At 41.8% G+C, this 19,339-nt stretch overlaps 1 protein-coding gene across 2 annotated transcripts; it reads left to right on the forward strand.

Annotated features, from left to right (window-relative positions):
- Positions 1-1,152: 1,152 nt before the first annotated feature.
- Positions 1,153-9,779, forward strand: LOC127299156 (uncharacterized). Of its 2 annotated transcripts, none has more exons than XM_051329070.2 (8): positions 1,153-1,395; positions 1,495-1,551; positions 1,777-1,908; positions 2,008-2,065; positions 2,174-2,218; positions 2,299-2,370; positions 2,611-2,660; positions 9,530-9,779. In XM_051329070.2, exons 1-8 carry the CDS (start codon positions 1,331-1,333, stop codon positions 9,576-9,578), a joined length of 528 nt encoding a protein of 175 aa, XP_051185030.1. In that variant the 5' UTR covers positions 1,153-1,330; the 3' UTR covers positions 9,579-9,779. The 2 variants fall into 2 exon arrangements, with proteins under 2 accessions (XP_051185030.1, XP_051185031.1); XM_051329071.2 differs by having other exon boundaries at positions 1,154-1,395; positions 2,611-2,696.
- Positions 9,780-19,339: the final 9,560 nt, after the last annotated feature.

The following is a 19,339-nucleotide window of genomic DNA, read 5'->3' on the forward strand; positions in this document are numbered from 1 at the left end:
TAGAGACCTCTGGCTCCCTAATACCAGGGTAGTACAGTCTATCCTCTCCTTACATCATATACATTGTGCTCACATTTTTGGAGTGCATATAAGGAATTGCATGCAAGGAAATAAAGCTATTGCAGAATGATGTTTTCATCGTTAGTATAGAACCCCACAAGTATTTACCAACCTAGCCGTTTTAGCTGATCCAACATATTACAATCTAAGTGATATATCTATGTTATTTTACCTACTATTCCATCAATTAGCCAACGTACTGGCGCGGCGTGCCGCCGCGCCGTTCATTGCTAGTATTATTTATAGATTAAAGCTTTGACATGCTATGGTAGTGTTTGCAACGCCGCGCCGTTCATTGCTAGTATTATTTATAGATTAAAGCTTTGACATGCTATGGTAGTGTTTGCAATTTTGTAAAAGTAGATCGTGGGAAGGTTAAGGTGAGTCATTGCCTTGGAAATTTTGCAAGATCAAAACATAGAACTGGTGTTTCAGTTTGGGTTCTGCTGTCGCTCATCAGGAGATCGGACTAGAGGCGTCGGTAACCCTTGCTGCTTAATAAGAATTGTTTTTACCCGTTAAGAAAGAGAGTACCGTAGCCAGAAATCCTAACAAGCCATTGTTTTTGCTAAAATTTGTATCATGCATTCATGTGTATCCAGGTTATCATGATTAACATATTTGGCAATGAAAATTTTCTTATTGTTTTTGCCATAGCCAGAAATCCTACTTTATTTGGAACCAAGACATCGTTTTTGCTGAAATTTGTATCGTGCATCCATGTGTATCTGGTTTATCATGATCAACATATTTGGTAATGGAAATTTACTTATCCTATTTTTGTTTAATGGGATGGTTAAGTCTTTTTTGGGGGGTGGGGGCGATAGCGGGATAGTTAAGTCGAGTGAAATATTTTTGCTTTGTATGTATGCAGTGAAAATTTTCCATTGTCCCATAGTTACGGCCTTGCAGGGCCCATTTTTCGTTTTACCTGGGCCTTGAAAAGTCAGGACCGGCCCTGGGTAGGTCGTAAGAGAGATCTTGGAGGACTCGACTTACTATCAAAGTCGGTGTTTGCCAAAATAAAAGTACTCTATTAAGATTGTAATAAAACCTGCCCGCAAAAAATAGAGATTGTAATAAAGCCTCTAAAGGTCAAAACGGACCAGGACTTGGCTTCATTTGGCCCAGTACCTGACATAAGGGAAAAGAGGCGATTTCCTCAATGCCCCAATCTCCCCAATCTCCCAAACCCTAGCTGAGCACAAATCTCAATTCGAGCGCTCGATTACTGGGTTCGCCTCGCGCCGATCTCACCTGTTGTTCAGACATGAAGGCTTGCAAGCAGATCGCAGCCATGGGAGCCGCAGCCACCACGGACGAGGCCGACAGCAAGTAAGAATCCAAACCGAATCTTGTTTCTCTGATGCAAGAGACGCTGCTAGTTTTAGTGCGTCGAGCCGTCGATACATAACCTTGTGGATTCCTACGCAGGTTGGCAGCGAAGAGCGATGCAATCCAATTGAGGAAGGGGAAGAATGCCAAGGGCAAGTAAGAATCCAACTGGGATTTGACAATTTGGCACACTTTTTTTTTTGCAATTTATTATTTGCCACACCCCGTGTCACTGATATATGGTGGTCCTGTGGCAAATAATCAAATTTTTCAGAGAAAAGTGTGGCAATCGATTTGTTCGTTTGATGCAACATATAGAGGTTAATTTTTGGTGGTTAATTTTGGTGCGTCGACCCATGAGATTTTTGATGTTCCACGCAGGCTGGCGGTGAAGAGCAATGGAATAGAGAAGCCCAAGACCCATGACCTTTCCAATGTTACACGCGGGTTGGCGGTGATGAACATTTCACTGGACATGTCAGAGGATGAATTTCTTGGACTGGTCACCTATCAGTAAGATGAGATCCTCCACGTTTCAAATTGTTTTTCATTTATTTTTTTTTGCTTTTCTGGATGGGCGCTGATTTATTTGACCATGATTTCGTTTGTTAGGAACATCTTCTGGATGGGCAACTTCAAAGGCGTCTATGACAAGCCGTCCGTAGATGCTGTCAGTTCGATCCTTCAATGCCTCCTTACCTCTATCAGTAGGCATAATAATTTGTTTCCATTGTTTCGTGGATGAATTGACAATTTGTTTGTCGTGGAAAACTTTCAGATTCGTAGGAAAGCTGCTGAAAACTGGAAATTCTTTAGCGATTCGGTAAGACAGCTTTTTGTCTCCTGTAACTTTTGACGTGCTGATTTGTTATTGATACATACATGGATGGATCTGTGTGGCAGGAGAAGGCCCCTTATGTAGCCAAGGGACGTGTGAACAAAATGCACATCGCTGAGGCTCATGAGTACTGCAAGGTTGAGACAAATAGCTAGCGGCTTTTCCTATTTTTAGATGACTTTACTATTCTTAGCTAAGCATCCTCTGCAGATAAAATGATCTTTCATCGCATTATATTATTTCCAATAAAAATGGACAATCTCATCTACTTTACCTTTCATTGAAAGAATAATTAAATTGTTTGTGTTTGCACATTTAATTTCCTTTATTGTTGATCAAGCTTCTCCTTAACTTTTGTGCATTTCTTTCCCTTATAGACACTGAAGTTGAAGCGCGTGATGATAAACAGGATGATGAATCTGAAAATGTGAACACACCAGATCTCTAACATGTGTTTCAATAGGTGATTTGCATTTTCTTTGTGCTATCTGTATATCTTTTTTATTTGTTACTCAATTAGCAGGTAATGCATGTTCTCTTGTTTTGTTTTTAAGGTTTCTGTTGTATGGACTAGCTATTAGATTTATACATATGGCTATGAGTTAGATACCATATGCTCCCTAACTCTATGAGCCTCGAATATGCATGTTAATACAAAGTCAGGCTCACATGACTTGATTATCTTGAAAGTTCAGTACGCCTCTGATGGAGGCATGGATGTTATCATATGTTGCCAAAACAGAAGAACATGATTGTCAGCAATAGAAGTAGAACGTGTGCTGACACATTAACTTAGTTCTATTCTTGGTCATTCAGTGCTTCTATTGTTGGTTTTGTCTAGTAACAATGATGAAATATTTTAGGTTTTGTTCTGATAACCTTTCTTATAATTCCCACAATTTGTTAGATACCATAGCTCCTGCTCCAGATTGTTTATGTTGGTGGAATACCGTTGAGCAGTGTCTACAATGGTTTATAGGTGGCATGCTATTGGAATCGGTTTTGGTTTGGCCTTACAGATGGCAAGGAAGAAGGGTCATAACTTAGAGCATCTCCAATAGGCGCGTTATATAGGCCGCGCTGCAAAAAAACGACCAGTATACCGCGCGCGCGAGGGAATCAGGCGCTCCAGCAGGCGCGGTAAACGGCGCGGCGCTGTAAATTTTTTAGGACGCGCGGCGTTTTGCACAACGGAGCGGCATATTTGCCGCGTAGGCTACAGCGCGCGGTAACGCTCCGCGCCCGCACGAAAAGCCAACGGCTGGAAATTTCCCCTGCCAGCGCCCGCGCCTTCATTTTCCCACCTACCGCCGGCGTGAAATCCCGTCGCCGTCGGTCGAATCCGTCGCCGCCCCCGCTGCTGCGCGCCGCCGCGGCGTAGATCCGCCTCGCCCGCACCCCCTCCTGGCAGCAGCGGCCGCACTGTGGCGCTCGCGCGGCCGCCAGCGACGGGCTATAGTCAGCGCTCCTCCTCCGCGTCCCCCTTTCCGCCGGCGTCGCGTTCTCCTCCGCGCCGATGTCGACATGTCGTCGTCATCGTCTTTTAGCTCGCTAGCAATATGGTGCGCCCATGGTGCTCGCCCATTTGCTCGCAAGGTATGCACCTCCGCCGACCGGCCTCTATTTTTACTCGCCAATTAGCTACAATAGTTAAGTAATTTCATACATATGTTTGTAGATTTCATCATACGATTCATCGGATGACGAGTATGATCAAGAGGAAAAGGAGAACATATCGCTACTATTAGCATATCGCGCCGTTAAGAGGCCAAAATTTGGTGGATCGGTGTTCGGTAGACAGAAGTTGTGGAGAGAAATGATTGAAGGGCATGAGAAGTTGATGCGGTCGTACTTCAATGAGAATCCGATATTCCCCGAAAGCTATTTTCGTCGGCGTTTCCGGATGAGTCTCAACTTGTTCAAGCACATTGCAACGGAGGTCACCAAATATGATCGCTTTTTTGAGCAAAGGAGGAATGCCGCCGAAGAACTTGGTCATAGCACATATCAAAAGGTGACCGCCGCCTTGCGTATGTTGGCATATGGTATACCGGCGGATCTTATTGATGATCATTTGGACATGGGCGAGAGCACTTCTATCTTGTGTGTGAAGCGTTTTGTCGTTGCAATTGTCAATGTATTTGGCTCCACATATTTGAGAGCCCCCAATGCTCAAGACACGGCAAGGCTTTTGGAGATCAACGCCAACCGGGGGTTTTCCGGTATGCTTGGTTCCATTGATTGTATGCATTGGAGTTGGAAGAATTGTCCAGCGGCATGGCATGGACAATTCAAAGGCTACAAGAAGGATGCCACCATAGTACTTGAAGCGGTGGTCGACCAAGAGACTTGGATATGGCATGCATTCTTTGGAATGCCCGGATCTTGCAATGACATCAATGTTCTTCAACGGTCACCACTAATGACAAGACTTGCAATACGGGAAGGTCCATTGGTGGAGTTTGAAGCAAATGGCCACAAGTACAACTATGGCTACTTCCTCGCCGACGGCGTATATCCAAGGTGGCAAACATTTGTGAAGCCGATTATTCAACCAAGAGGTATGAAGCAAACCCAATTCCATAATGCACAAGCGGCGGCTAGGAAAGATGTAGAGAGAGCATTTGGGATTTTGCAAGCCCAATTTGCCATTGTTAGAGGACCGGCTAGATTTTGGGATCAAGAATGCCTTTGGTATATCATGACCGTGTGTGTCATCATGCATAACATGATTATAGAGGATGATCGCGGAAAAGATGTGGATCATACCCACTACGACTTGATGGGGGTTCCCGTGCAAGTGAGTAGGTCCGCACATAGGATTGCCCGGTTCATTGCCTCATACCGTGCCATTCGGTGCAATGACACACATGATGAGCTTCAAAAAGATCTCATGGAAGAATGGTGGAATTGGAATGGACAACAGTGGTTGCATACTTGTTGTATTTGTTTGAAAATTATGTGTTGTATTGTCTCAAAACTATGTTGTATTGTTATATGTTTGACGTGTTGTATTTGGTCTGAACAATGTATTATATTCGGATGGTACATTTTATTTTTGAATTTTATATGGTTGTTTGATCTTGTTCGATGCATAGTTGTGTTTGTTTGTTGTTTGGGAAGCGCCCGCGCGCTGCAAAATAGAGTGTCCGGCGGAGGTGCTTTTTTTGCGCGTCAACACGCGCTGTAAAATGGATCCGGCGGGGAAAAAATCGCTCTGGCGCGCGCCATCAGTTTACAGCGCGATGACAGCGTGGTATAGCGCTCCGATTTATACCGCGCCCGTTGGAGATGCTCTTAGTAATTTTGTTGTGTTTCTGTAGAACAAATTAGTGCTCTTTTGCTATTGCGTACATCTTGTGTTGATAATATCATCCTCTGAACGCCACCATACATCACTGATCTAGCAGTTTCATTTGCTTTTGGTATTTATTTGTTGTTAACTGCCATGTTATTAGACTGTATATGAGGAAGGCAACGGAAAAGTCCGGTTTGAATCTGGGTGCATGTGAACCCTAGTTGAAAATGCATTTTCTAAATGTTAAAAAATTCTGAAATAAAAATATCCGGGTACATACGCATGTTCCATGTGTGCGTAGAAAGTTTTCGCAGAGAAACCACTTTTTTATTTCAGAATCTATAAAAGACAAAATACGTCACATGTATACTGCTACTAGTTGAATGCCCGTGCGTTGCTACGGACGATATTGATTGTCGTCTTATTTGACGAACATGGTCACCTTTCACCTCACAACATTTTTAACCTCACCTTGCTTACTCCCTGACCTTCCAAAAAGAGTTCATTGTTAAAGTACCAAGTATGTGGAATTAATGTAATGACCTCTACACACTGATCTAGATCAATCGATAGGAGCTGAGAAAAACTAAAATAGTACAACTCTATATGATTACTTGTATTCATGTACCGATATGTAAACAGTGCAATCCAAAAAAATATTGTATACAGATGTAACTAACCACACTTGGGACTTCTCAATCTTCTGATACAAGCTATTTTTACAATTGTGTTCCAAAACATATACATAAAGCGCAAGAAGATTCTTAGTCGATACTTCAGACAGATAATCAAAAGACCAAAAGACTGCAAGACACACAAAATTTTTTGTGAAGCCTAGGAATTTAGAAACTATGTCAGGTTGAGGACTTCTTTCCATCAGCAGTTTCATCACCAGTACCACGGTGTACTCATGGGCATGCAAAATAGTCATATATGCAGTAGAGGGGTCGCCGACCGGCTCTAGAGTAGCATGTCGAGACCGCCGCCTCTTGAGGTGATAGGTCATGTGAACCAACGTCTCTGAATGCTACATCTCCACAGAGCAGGGGAATGGAAAACACGTCATTACTATGATAAAATCAATGCACAGAGAAACATATATGTGCCAGAAAAACAATGCACCTTATCTAAAGTAACCTGAGCACATAAATAAAGGAAATTTACATCTCTTATCAGTTCCACCTAGGTACCAACACCTCTTTGCATGGTTTGGTGATTAAGGAAACACTACATTAATTAGCTGTAAATGGATCAATAAGAAGCACCACTATTCTCACTTGCCTAATAATCCAGGACTCAGTAGTGGTGTTACTGTTAACATAATTAATAGGGGTATAAACAAACATTTTAACTTGTAAGATGTAAAAATACTAAGAGATCCCAACACATCAACAATTTGACATTCTACAAAGAAACTGGATCATCTCTGAGGATAACAACAGAGTCTAGAAATGTTCATCACAGTGATTATTAGACTTGTTTCTCTGTACAACCTGTTGCCTGAGATTTTCTCAACCAACAGGAAATTTCCAACCCTACATGACACTAAGAAATTCAGAACTGCAATCATAGCCCTGGAGTCTAATTTACAACAACCAGCTAAAAGTCCTATCTCAATTCAAAATCCAAAATATTGAACACATATGTACAAAGAGAAGGGGACACATTCTACGCCCTAGCTTGTCGTGCAGAACATATAACTGCAAATAGAAAGTTATCAATTAACAATCTTCCAAATCACAATAGAGTAGTGCTCATCTGTATTAGCCGTGTTAATCTGAACATTATAAACTGTATTACAATTCATCAGAAAGGAGAGTAGCTCGAGCCAACAAATTACTCAGTTAACATGAAATGGTATTCGTGGATGAATGGAGCTCATCTATGGCAATGTAAACGAGTCATTGCACGGGTTAATCATAATCATACATCTGTAATACTACTGTCATATATATGCACACCAGGGCATTTGAAGAATACGCAGAAAAAAAAAAGATAATGAACTTGGGTTGAGATGGCACAACAAGATCACATAAAGCTCTCGTAGATTGGGTAACTCATTTGGACGATCTGCGATTAACCTCCTTGATGGCAGTGCATCTTGTCCTTGGAACAGATATCAAAATAATTGTGTTAGTTATTTCAAAAAAAAATTGTGTTAGTTACGAAAACATGTGAGTGGTATTAACCATTAACCAGCACATGTGTACATATGTTTGATTTTTTAGGTGCACTTACGTTGGACTTCTTGCAGTAGAGGATGGCGTCGTTGCCGGCCGTGTCGGCACTCCCGTGGGACCAGTCGACGCTCGACATGGACCCACAACCCGGGCTCCCCACTGCCGGCGTGACCCTGGCGTGCTTGTGCCTCGGCCGCGCGAGCGCCCTGGCCTTCTGGAACATCGGCATCATGAGGCATCATGAACCGCACGTTCCTGAGCAGCACCTTCCACGGCCACGACCCGTGGTTAGCTGGTTGCTCATCGCGCCGGAGCGGAACAACGGCGACGACGGAGCCAACCGGCGCGCTCGGCCTCGGCACGACGTCCGCGCCATTGCCGTTTTCTCGCGTGGTGCTGGAGCAGCCGACGGGTTCGCCGGGGAGGTTGGTGGCAAAGGCGTCGCGGCAGCGCGTTTTGATCTAGAGGGAGAGAAAGGGATTTGGGTGGAGATGGCGAGCGAGAGGTCAGGTCAGGGTTGAACCAAAGGCAACATAATGCACAAAAGAGTGGAATATATAATTCGAACGATAATCTCGTTCCATATAAGATGATTGAAACTGAATCGAACAAAAAAAAGGAGGTGACATACTTTGACTCGAATGCATTAAAAATACACCAAAGATCTCTTTCTGTATAAGCACGAAGACGATGGGTCAAATAGTCCAACTGACGAACGAGCGAACCACAGTGCTTTTTATTCGCCGCGATACCAGGATCAGGGAGCACGTCAATGTCTCGTACCTTAAAACTGAAGTTGAGAAGGATCCTGTTGAGCCCAAACTTCCAGCCGCCACTCCCATTCCTCCCAGACGAAGAATTCACCAGCGCCAATTCCAACCTGGCGTCATCAGCGATGGTACTGTGCACCGTCTTCTACCAAATTCAGCCAAGAAACATAGTAAATAATGTATTCTGATTGACTGAAGAAAGAAACATACCGTGGGATCTGCCATAGCTTGTGTAGAGGAGAAAGTTGCCAACGTACGCGCCGAGCAGCAGGATGCGGCCCTCGCGAGCATAGCAGCGGAGCGCGGCGTAGATGAGTAGTGTGACTAATTCGCCATCGTCAGCCAGAACCGCAGCGGGCCTGCACTCCCGAGCACGTGCTGGTCTCGTGCGACGGCGGGCGCAGCGAAACTGATTGATCGCGGGCGGAGAGCGTCTGCGTGATTGGCAAATAATATTTGGTTGATCATTCATTCATTTGTATGTCTCACTTATTTAGGGACAATAGATGTAAAGAAAGGAAATGTTATTATAGCTAATTAAATGAGAATGACCTTGATTGATATTGTCATACGCGTGGGAAAGGAGTGTAAAACTGATTGGACGAAGCAGAGACATGGTATTAGATTGGATGGATTGGACAAGATTGTCCTAATCTCCACCAAATCATGTTGTATGACCGACGACCAACTCGTATATAATAGTATAGATATAGCCCTGCAAAATTTTACTTTTTTGCCAAGACAAAATAAAAGATTTTTTCGTCACGAAACTCATGTCCAGAGCACATATTTGAGATCATCTGGGAAATCATTTTGTGTTTCGATTTTTAAAACATGTTTTAAGATCACAAACGGAACTTTTCAAAAAGTGGGTTCACATGCCCCCATGTTCCATATATACATTCTCCGGCAAACTCCTTAAAAATCCAACTAAAATTTTGGATTCATGAACTTTTACATGTTCCATTGTTCCAGTAGAATTATTTATTTGTGAGCACCGGAGTATGGAACGTGATGCCAGTCTCAACGCAACTTTGTTTACTTGCAGAAACGCCTTCGTAGATCGCGCAATTACTGCAATCAACTCCACAACCTAATTCTGTCTGGGCCAGCACTTGGAGGGTTTGGATGCAGGTGCAGTTCAAGCTGCCATATGGACAATACCAGTGTTAAATATGTGTGCTCCTGGCTTTAGATGTTGAACTCTTTCTGCATATTGCGATGTTTGCTTGGTAATGTTGGACGGCCGTTAAGTCATTTCACTATTAGAAACCATATGGCATTGTGAGATTGCAACTGTTTTTTTTTTGCGTCGTTTTGTGTGTTTTTGGCATGTGTGTTGTTAATAAAGTCGCAATCGCCCTTGTGAGACGATTTACACAAAAATAACCTTTTGGTGAAAGTCTTGCACAAAATGATCCTCCGGCGAAAATATTTTACTCTACTAACCCTTTTGTGTGGCGCCTATGCGAAGAGCGTCACACTTCACTGGTGTGGTGTCCATGGCAAAGGTGACACACTACCCGGACAGAGATTTGGTGCACATGGGTACCAGTGATCCCTATTTAAAAAAGTAATAAAAAATCACATTTCTAAGTTTTAGAAAAATCTGAAAATAAATTATGATGTAGCCAGTATTATATTCCACAAACGTGTAAATTTTCAGCTGGAAATAATTTGTATTTTAAGCTACACAAAAATAACAAATTTGTAAAGCTGAGTATAGTGATTTAGATCTTCTAAAAAAATCAGAATTTTTCATTTTTGTGTAGCTCGGAAAACAAAATATTTATTTGCTCCTTTTAGAATTTTGCTACAGATTTTTTTTAAACATATAAATCTAACTTTCGAATTTTTTAATATGGCGAGAGCCCTGGTGCCCAAGATCCAAAATGACTTTTCGCACACTACCCTTTATATATTGTTTGTTTAGAGTTGACAGAACATTATTTTAGCTCAGCTGGTTGAATCCTTTGCACTAGAATCCTGGGTCTTGAGTTCAAATTCTCACCTTACCTGATTTTATTATTATTTCTAAAAAATTGTGCTAGACATTGTAATATGTTTCAAAACATGAAACCCTGCCTCATATTATATAAAGCACAAATGTAGTTTTTTTTTCTTCTTATATAAAGCCGTTAGACAAGCTCTAAATATTAAGCCACGAGTGAACAGGTTATTGCTCCCACAATTCGGTAGTTCAAGATTGCATTTATAAATGTGTACATTGACATGTGCATAACATTATTTCATATATTTTGTTAGCTCATAGCATACCATTTTTCTTGATTTTATATGTACTTCTTGCAAAAAAAAAATTGTATATCGTCAATTATGTACAGTGGTTGCTCCTCCTAGAATTGTGCAAAGAGTCATAATATTTGTAGTTAGACGTTAGGAATGAAAAGTCTTTTCAAAGATGATTTATTAAACTAAAGTGAAACAAAGAGTGCATGTAAACTCTATCAAACTCTTGAAATACAATTCAGACTTTCTTATAACAAAAAATGATCATGTTGGATGACCTTCCACGTAAATATGTGTTTTCGGTTCACTCTATTTACAAGCTTGCAACTATACATTTTCTCAACATGTGTAAATAATTATACTTAATGTATGACTTGAAATCGTGTTAGATACACCACTAGGTTTGAAACCCATCAAGACACACACGCTCCTATAAATATCGGAATAATGAAGTTCCTTTTTCTTTCTACGGACATTTCTTTACTATTAAATGGGAGTTGGTCGTTTGACACTCAACGCACTTTGATGGTCGTCATTAGAAGCATTACGTCCGTCTGATCTGTATCCAATGGCGCGTTAAGTCGATCTGCTATTTGGCTTAGCTAATTACGCCTCCGTGCCACCGATAAGTGCGAAATAGCGATTCACCCAGCGAAAAAGGCAGCAACAGGCCACAGCCCTGACCTCCTCCCTTAGTCCCATGAACCCTAGCATAGGGTCCCGCTGCCGCCTCTCACTTCTCGCCCCCGCCCACGACTGCGAGCGTGCTTGTGATGGCATCTATTGAGGTCGCGTTGGTGGCCGTAGAGGTCGTGGCGGTGGTGTCGGTGCGTGGCCGAGTGGAGGGAGGAGGTGCGCAGGCTTGGCCTAGCGTCCATCCCGGCACCGTACCCTCCTAGATCGGCCATCTACAGAGTTGATGGCGACGGTGATGGAGGCGATATGCGGCCCAGCACCAACACGAGAGGGGAGGCGTCAACACGACTGGCGTCCACCTGGGCACCGTATCCTCCTAGATCGGCCATCTACAGAGATGATGGCGACGATGATGGAGGCGATATGCGGCCCAGAACCAACACGAGAGGGGAGGCGTCCTCGACTACGAGTGCTGAGGTGAGAGAGATGAACATGGCGAGATCAATGGCTCTACCATCCCCTATTAATTTCATGTTGATTCCCATCTCAGGCGGCCCTTGCTCTCTCATTTTCCGCTCGTGGAAAGCAGCTTGGCTTTGTCCCAAAGGAATCTGGGCAACCCGACACCTCTTCTTCCCTCTCTACGTTTGGATCAGGGGTTGGATCAGATATTTAGCATGGCGTGCAACGCTGTTCAGGTTTGTACCCAAACCCCCTCCTTCTATTATCAGTTTGATTTCTGGCTCAGGTTGGATGTTCTCATGTTCTTCCCCTTTCTGCAACAAGATTCAGAGGGAGGCTGGGGGCTTGAGGCGGACTGTTGGTTCAGGTATGGGCTCTCCATGGAGGGATTCTACTTCCTTTTAGTTCCCCTTATCTTATTACTAGCTCTTATTTTTGTTTCCCATCGACCTGGTTGATCATGTTTTGTTCAAGGTTTTCCATCTAGAGCAACCCTCTATTTCTTTATAAAGTCAATGAGGAAAAGGTTGGAAAAATAATGCACTTGGAGATTATCTTTTCCTCTCCTGTTAGTGGTGGTGAACATGTGGTCCATTTTGGGCATAAAAAGAATTAAGATTTTCTCGAGCGTTTAGCTTTTCTTATAACTATTATATCATCGTTTGTTAATATGAACCGTACTCTATTACTACAAACGATTTGAACTACATGGAAGTTAAAATGGAGAGAGGGGAACTTTATTGATGTATATTTAGTAACAAAAATGTAGTATTTTTTGAATCCATGTGGCATAGCTTACATCCATGAAAATTTGTTTAGTTCTATATTAACTAACTTCATGTCGCTTGCTTCTTTAAATTAATACTGAAAGAACCTATAATTTCCCTTTTTGTGCGGTCCATTTTATCTGCTATACCCATGTTAGGACATCTTAACATTTAAGCTTTAGGTGTGTTCATATTATAACTTTTAGGAATCTATTTTCTGATCATATAAGAATTTCATGATGGTTGTACTTGAACCTTTCATATAATCCATTTATCTGTAGTTAAGTGTTTGCTACAGGGTTACAGAAAGGCTCCCGGTGGTAAGATTTTTTTTGTTGGAGATCAACAATACTTGTGTGTCGCTGTCAATTGTTAGCAATTTGCTTTGTCTCTTTCAAAAAGACATAGACCTGATGACATGTATACTTATGTTCATCAGCAATTACACCATGTCATTGGCCAAGATTCGTGATGTTTCTTCCATGTCTTTCCTTGCAGGGGAGCTTCGAATTTTGTCCTTATCATTTGGTGCAATGGTAACAAATTCTATAACTATACATGTAGGTACGCGGATCAGCTCTTGATATGTTTTTTTTGTTGCGAATAAGCTGTTGATATGTGTTTGTTTTGTTAGTGCCAGCAAACTAAATCTATCCAACATTGACTGGGAATCGTATTGTTGTTTGCATTGGAAGAATAGCTAGGCCAGTTGTGCTGACTTTGGTAATTTCTCATGTGGCTAGCTCCTTTTTATCCATTCCATGGTCTATCAGTACCTACGCAGTAGCTTTTCTCTGCACGAGTGAATGCAACAGTTCATTTCTTTTATTAAGATGCGTCTAATGAGTTCATCCGTAAATGTCTGCCAAATTCTGGATGAGCCGCCATGGGTTAGTTTCTTGTTTTTGTAGAGAAAAGGCACAAGGCCAAGATTTTTAATGAACGCCACATAAGTCCTCTCGGCACAAGGCCTAGCTTTTTTATTGTAAACCAATTAAATACAGTAGTCTACCTCTCTGAATCCTATTTTTTTCATGAACAGTTCGTATATGGCTGGCTCTCTTTCTCGAGCTCCATCCAGAAACAATCTATTTTATGCTATCAGGAATAACAACTTAACTGTATTCTAAGTTCATTGATATGCATATAATCGCTATGTTAGTCAGACACATATATACAAAATACAGTTACAGTTTGTGATTTTAGGTAAGAAGTTAATGTCTGGTCATTTCGTGCATGTGTATACTGACTACACTCTCCTTATCAAACATAGTTCAGCTTATTAATCATATTCAGGTTTTTGATAAAATAAATTACACCGATTTTCCCACCCGCTTGTTCTTGATGTTGGCAGCTCTGGCTCTCATGCAGTTCAGTACTTTGGATATTTGATTGGATGCATTGGCGTGCAGTTCTGTTTTTAGTTGTTACAAGCAAATGATCCCTGCACCCGCTTGTTCTTGATGTTGGCAACTCTGGCTCTCATGCAGTTCAGTACTTTGGATATTTGATTGGATGCATTGGCGTGCAGTTCTATTTTTAGTTGTTACAAGCAAATGATCCCTGTAGATGATGGATCACTTGTTTTGTTAATCATGTGTTGAGTTATGAACCATTTTTATCTGCCATACTTTCAGAAAACTGTTTATTTAGTATTTCAAGCATCGGGCAAACCTTTTTCTAGACTGATTTTATATGGTTCCTTTGTCCTTCTTTTAAAGCTGTTGCTACAAGATGGGTTTATGAGAAGCAAAGGTGCACGAGTATAGATGGGGTATAAAAGAATTATCGGTGCTCTGACAAATCTTTTCATGGTCCAGTTGATTCGGATAAAAAGTGGGCTCCCTGGTTGGAAAACAATCAATTCGTAGTGGTACCAAGTTTGATTACGTAAACTCAACAGCTCGTTTGCTATTAGAAAGAGGCTATGTATTGAAACCTTGCTTGCACATGTATATATATTTTATGATAGGATGCACATATATGTTAAGGGTCATAGTGCCAATATTAGGTACACGGAGTATGAGCTCTCTGTCATGGTTGCAAGCATGCGCATCAGGTAACCTGGTACAACCCATGTTGGCATGTTGCAATATCTATATTGTCTTTCGATCATGAATACATGAACATAGATTTTTATTTCCTTCCACAACAAGGTTTCTAAAGCACTTCTTTTACTTCTGCAACACTTATTCTAAAACACATCCTTGCATAATGTTTAATCTGAAACTTGAGAATTGCCTCACGGGAGCATAGGATTGCCATGTGTCCTTCCATTCAGTCCTGGGCCATCTTATTAATATTTATACCTTGGTCCTCATTTGGTCTTTTGACATTAGTCGGATGTGTGCATAGTTTATATTCTGTCGTTTGGAGTAGTTCTGATTGCATAATGACATATATAGATGACCGAGGCATATCTTTTTGAGTTATTTACCAAAGTTGCTTCATATAAATAAGGCTATTTCAGAATGAGATGATTTAACTCATGTAAAACAACATTGATGTGTTCATCCTCTATTCCAACAAAGAGCAATGCAGCAGTTGGAATTATGCGTAAAAGAGGATCTGCATTGATCTGTGATGCTTGGAAAGAAACTCTTTCAATGGCAGGATGCATGCTTTCCGAAATGAGCACGTCGAAGAGTGGAATCAAGACTAATAGTTCTGCTGCAGGTGATGCAGAATTTACCTGTAAAAATGAATTTGTTGCACCCAATTTAATTAATTCACTGGAAATAAAATGGGATGACATGATTAATTTCTTACTGTGAGAAAGTATGTGCTTCATAGATTCTGTGACAAAGGTCAAGACAATTAGAATTTTTTTTTATTGTTCTTCCTTTTTGTTAAAGGCTTGGTTGTTGTTGTTGTTGTTGTTCTTCCTTTTTGTTGAGAGAATGTTAAATTTTAAGCATTGTTTGTTGAGTGCTTGAGATCTTTCATTAGCAGGTCCACAACCTTCTAGATGGCCATTGGAATTTAAGAAGAAACATCAAGAGATCATTGAGCTTTGGCACACTTGCAGTATTTTCTTGGGCCACAATACTTAACTTTTTTTGCTATTCAAACGAGAATCAGCTGACTCCATTTACACGGAATTCTTTTGAGTCAACATCTAGACAACGATTTAAAACGCACTTGGGAGTCAGTAACAAGATCACTTCGAAATGTTTCGTATTTTTTCGGGATGGAAATACGTTTCAAGCAATGGTTGTACTGCAACTAATGTGCATCACTTAGGAAACATGAAATTGTTGAAGCAAAGTTTCTATATCTCATTATCACTCAATGGTTTGAATTTTCATTAGCCACAAAAGACCTTCTATTTATCACATGAAGATATATTTCTTATGTTCAAACGTGCCAAACTTGGGCACGATGTAGGTTATCATGTGGAGTTATTGTATCTGTGACTTTGTAAATTAGCTGCTCCATTTATAAAGGGCAGTCTGGAATATTTCAATCTTCTTCACGAAGAATACTTCGGGAGATGTTTGTTCTTTCTTATTTTATATATTTTCTACTGGATTGGTTTGATAATATATTTTATCCAAAATTTAAATGAAGTTATTGGCCCTTGTATATCCGATCCTTTGTAATATTTTGAAACGAGAGGGAGCACCCAACAACCGGAGTTGAATGTGATGGCTTAGTCAGCCATTTCCGGTGGAGTTGTTAACCATCACCACCACAATGCTTCATATGCAACATCATATATCATGGTCTTCATGTCTCTATTTGAATCTTAGCGGGCCAAATAGGCACATGACACATGTATGCTTTCGTCAAGGGGGTCAAGGATCCCCTGACGTAGCTGTTCCTGACATTGGGCCACGGACATGTAGGCCCCAAAGAGTGTGGGCCCTACCTGACAGCAGTCATGTCATAGGATCCATGTCCATCTCATCTGAGAACTAATGCTTGAAACTATTCTAAGAAAAGTGAAATCTTGTTGCTTTGTTAAATTATAGCTTTTTGTTAAATTATATTTTAGCAAAATAGATTCTTTCAAATACTATGTACTCCCTTAGGTCTTATATAATTGACTTGAATTTAGTATAAAGTTATATTAAATTCAAATTAATTAAAAGAGATCGGAGGGAGTAGCTATTTGTTTCTATACACATGCATGCCATGAAACATGACTTGACGACAGTCGTAGCAACGCACGGGCATTAAACTAGTAGTGAGTAAAACAACACTCTAATGTTTTTTTTTCGTATGTCTCATACGTGCATGGCACGTGTCTTTTACTAGTAGACTATGTAAGTTACGAGACGTCTTCGAGGGAAAAAATATGATAAAATATTTTAAAAAACAATATGAGGCAGGGTTCCTAGTTTTGGAACATACTATAATGTCTATTACAATTTTTAGAAATAAAAATAAAATCGGGTTGTGTGGGGATTTGAACTCAAGACTTTGGATTCAAGTGCAAAGACTTTAACCAGCTAAGCTAACATAATGCTCTATCTTTTCTAGGCAAACAGTTCTTGTGGCCATGGTTCGTTAGTTATACTCAGTTTTCCTCAGCCGCTTAACTTTTCCTCAGTTTTCCCTCCCTCTAGTTTGAAACCCCTCGCAGACGCTCGGACGGGAGGGTTGCCGTCTAGTCGGAGGCCTTGACCGTTACCGGTGACGGCTAGGGAGCCGCGGTGGTTTTGAATTGACCATTGCTTTCAAATTGTATTGATTGTTGACCGGAGGAGCCCACCCAAAGCTTTCCCCTCTGCCCGAGACAGGAGGAGCTCACACACCGCCCCTCCGTCGCCACGCCGTCCTGCCCTCCTACCTTATGGCGTCGTCCGCCGCCGAGCTGCCCCCGCCCCCACCACCACCCCCGGGAGGCGGAGAGGGCTCTGCCTCCACCAGATCTAGATCTATGATATACACATAGGATTTTTTTTCAAGAGGTCTAACCTCTTGTTAAAATCCTATTGGATCGAGCTCCTTTAACATAGGTTTTGAATATAAATTGTGTAGGATTTAGATCGCATGAGAAAATTTCATACATAAGTTGTTTGATTCATAGGAACATATCCCATAAGAATCTTGTAGTGTAAATCCTATAGGAAAAATACATCAGGTCATATATCATTGATTTTTTTGCTACAATCAAACACACTTCATGCTTCCATAGGATTCAAGTAGGCATGATATCCCAATCATGTACTTTTCCTATTCCCATGCTTTTCCTATCGTATAAATCAAAGGATCCCGTAGTGTAAGAAAGGAATCCATAAGAATGTTGGAGGGTTTAATTATTTGAATCAAATGACCTCTATTGGGAAAAGTTCTACGAGTAAGAATCTTACAAAAATACTTTAGGAATCCTTTGAATCAAACAAGCCATGAGGATGGAACAGGAGGTTATGTTATGATTTTACGAGATGAACATGGAGCAATCATCTTTTAAGCTTGCCTTTTTTGTTATGCTGTGAAGATGCCCTTGAAATCTAAAGGTATAATAGCTGCCCCCCATGGGGGCTTCACAGCGATTAGCGCTTCTCATCCGTTGGATCTTGCCTGAAGCTGGATCTTGGCCGTCCATTGTTTGCACCGCAGCAGTATAAAAAGGGACGCCCCAAAGTGAGAAACCCTAGCCGCCTGCAGTCTTTCCCCCAATCCCACCTCTCTCACCCTCCCCCAATCCCGTCTCTCCTCCTCCCGTCTCCCTCTCTTCCTCCTCCTCCCTGAACGTCTCTTCTTCCTCCTTCCCCATGGACACAAATCGCAGTGGATGACCCGAGCTTCATGCAGCATATCTCCTTAATGGCTGGCCCATGGGGAGGAGCACGGGAGGCCGCCGCCCGCCGTCATGGCCACCCGCCGCCATCGCCGGCCGCCGCCATCGCCGGCTCCACAGCCACCATGCCGTGGCTGGGCAAAATGGTTGGCCGCCGGTGGGAGGTCCATGGAGAGGAGCTTGGGAGACCACCGGCTGGTTGGCCGCCGGCGGGAGGCTCATGGGGAGGAGAACGGGAGTCCACCGGCCGCCTCCATCCCCGGCTCAACAGCGACCTAGCCATGGCTGGGGGAACGGTTGGTCGCCGGCGGGAGAAGCGCCGCCATGGCTCGAACCGCCGCTGTGTGTCAGATCGAGTCACGTATGTGAGACATCCAATTTTTCATGGTGCTAATAACTTGCCTGGCCATTTTTACTATGTAATTTATTCATTGTTTGCTCTATGTATTTGTATGTATGATTTAACATGAAATCGTTTCTCTAGCTGAATTGGATTTGGGACTACAAGGCTTGGGAGGTAAGAGAGAAGGCCCTGCCATAAATGGTCGCGGAGAAAAATGATGTTGCCAGTGATGATAAGCTGGAGGCTCTGTGATTATGCAATATATACATAATTACTTCTGGCCAATCCCACTTTTCCCTGTCATTTTCTCCTTAAACAATATGGCTTGCCTTGATCTATCTATCTATCTCCTCTACTGATTGTAGTTGTTGATTAGTGAAGTACATCTGTACATGTGCCTTTTTTATACAAAATCTCACCAGTAGTTATTTTTGGGTATATTAGATCTGACTGCGAGCTCGTAATGGCTATTCAGCTGGGAGTATGAGATAAATGGGAAAAAACTCTGGTTTGTGACTTCTTGTCATGTAAAAGGGATTTAGTTTCTATTTGGTTCACAGCATGAGATTACTGATTTTGCTTTAGTCTTTGTATACAACTAAACATGGTTGAAGACAGAGTCCAGTGATTTCATTTCTTATTGATGGCTCAGTT

This window comes from Lolium perenne, chromosome 5 (genome assembly GCF_019359855.2).
Source record: "Lolium perenne isolate Kyuss_39 chromosome 5, Kyuss_2.0, whole genome shotgun sequence".
Taxonomy (NCBI): domain Eukaryota; kingdom Viridiplantae; phylum Streptophyta; class Magnoliopsida; order Poales; family Poaceae; genus Lolium; species Lolium perenne.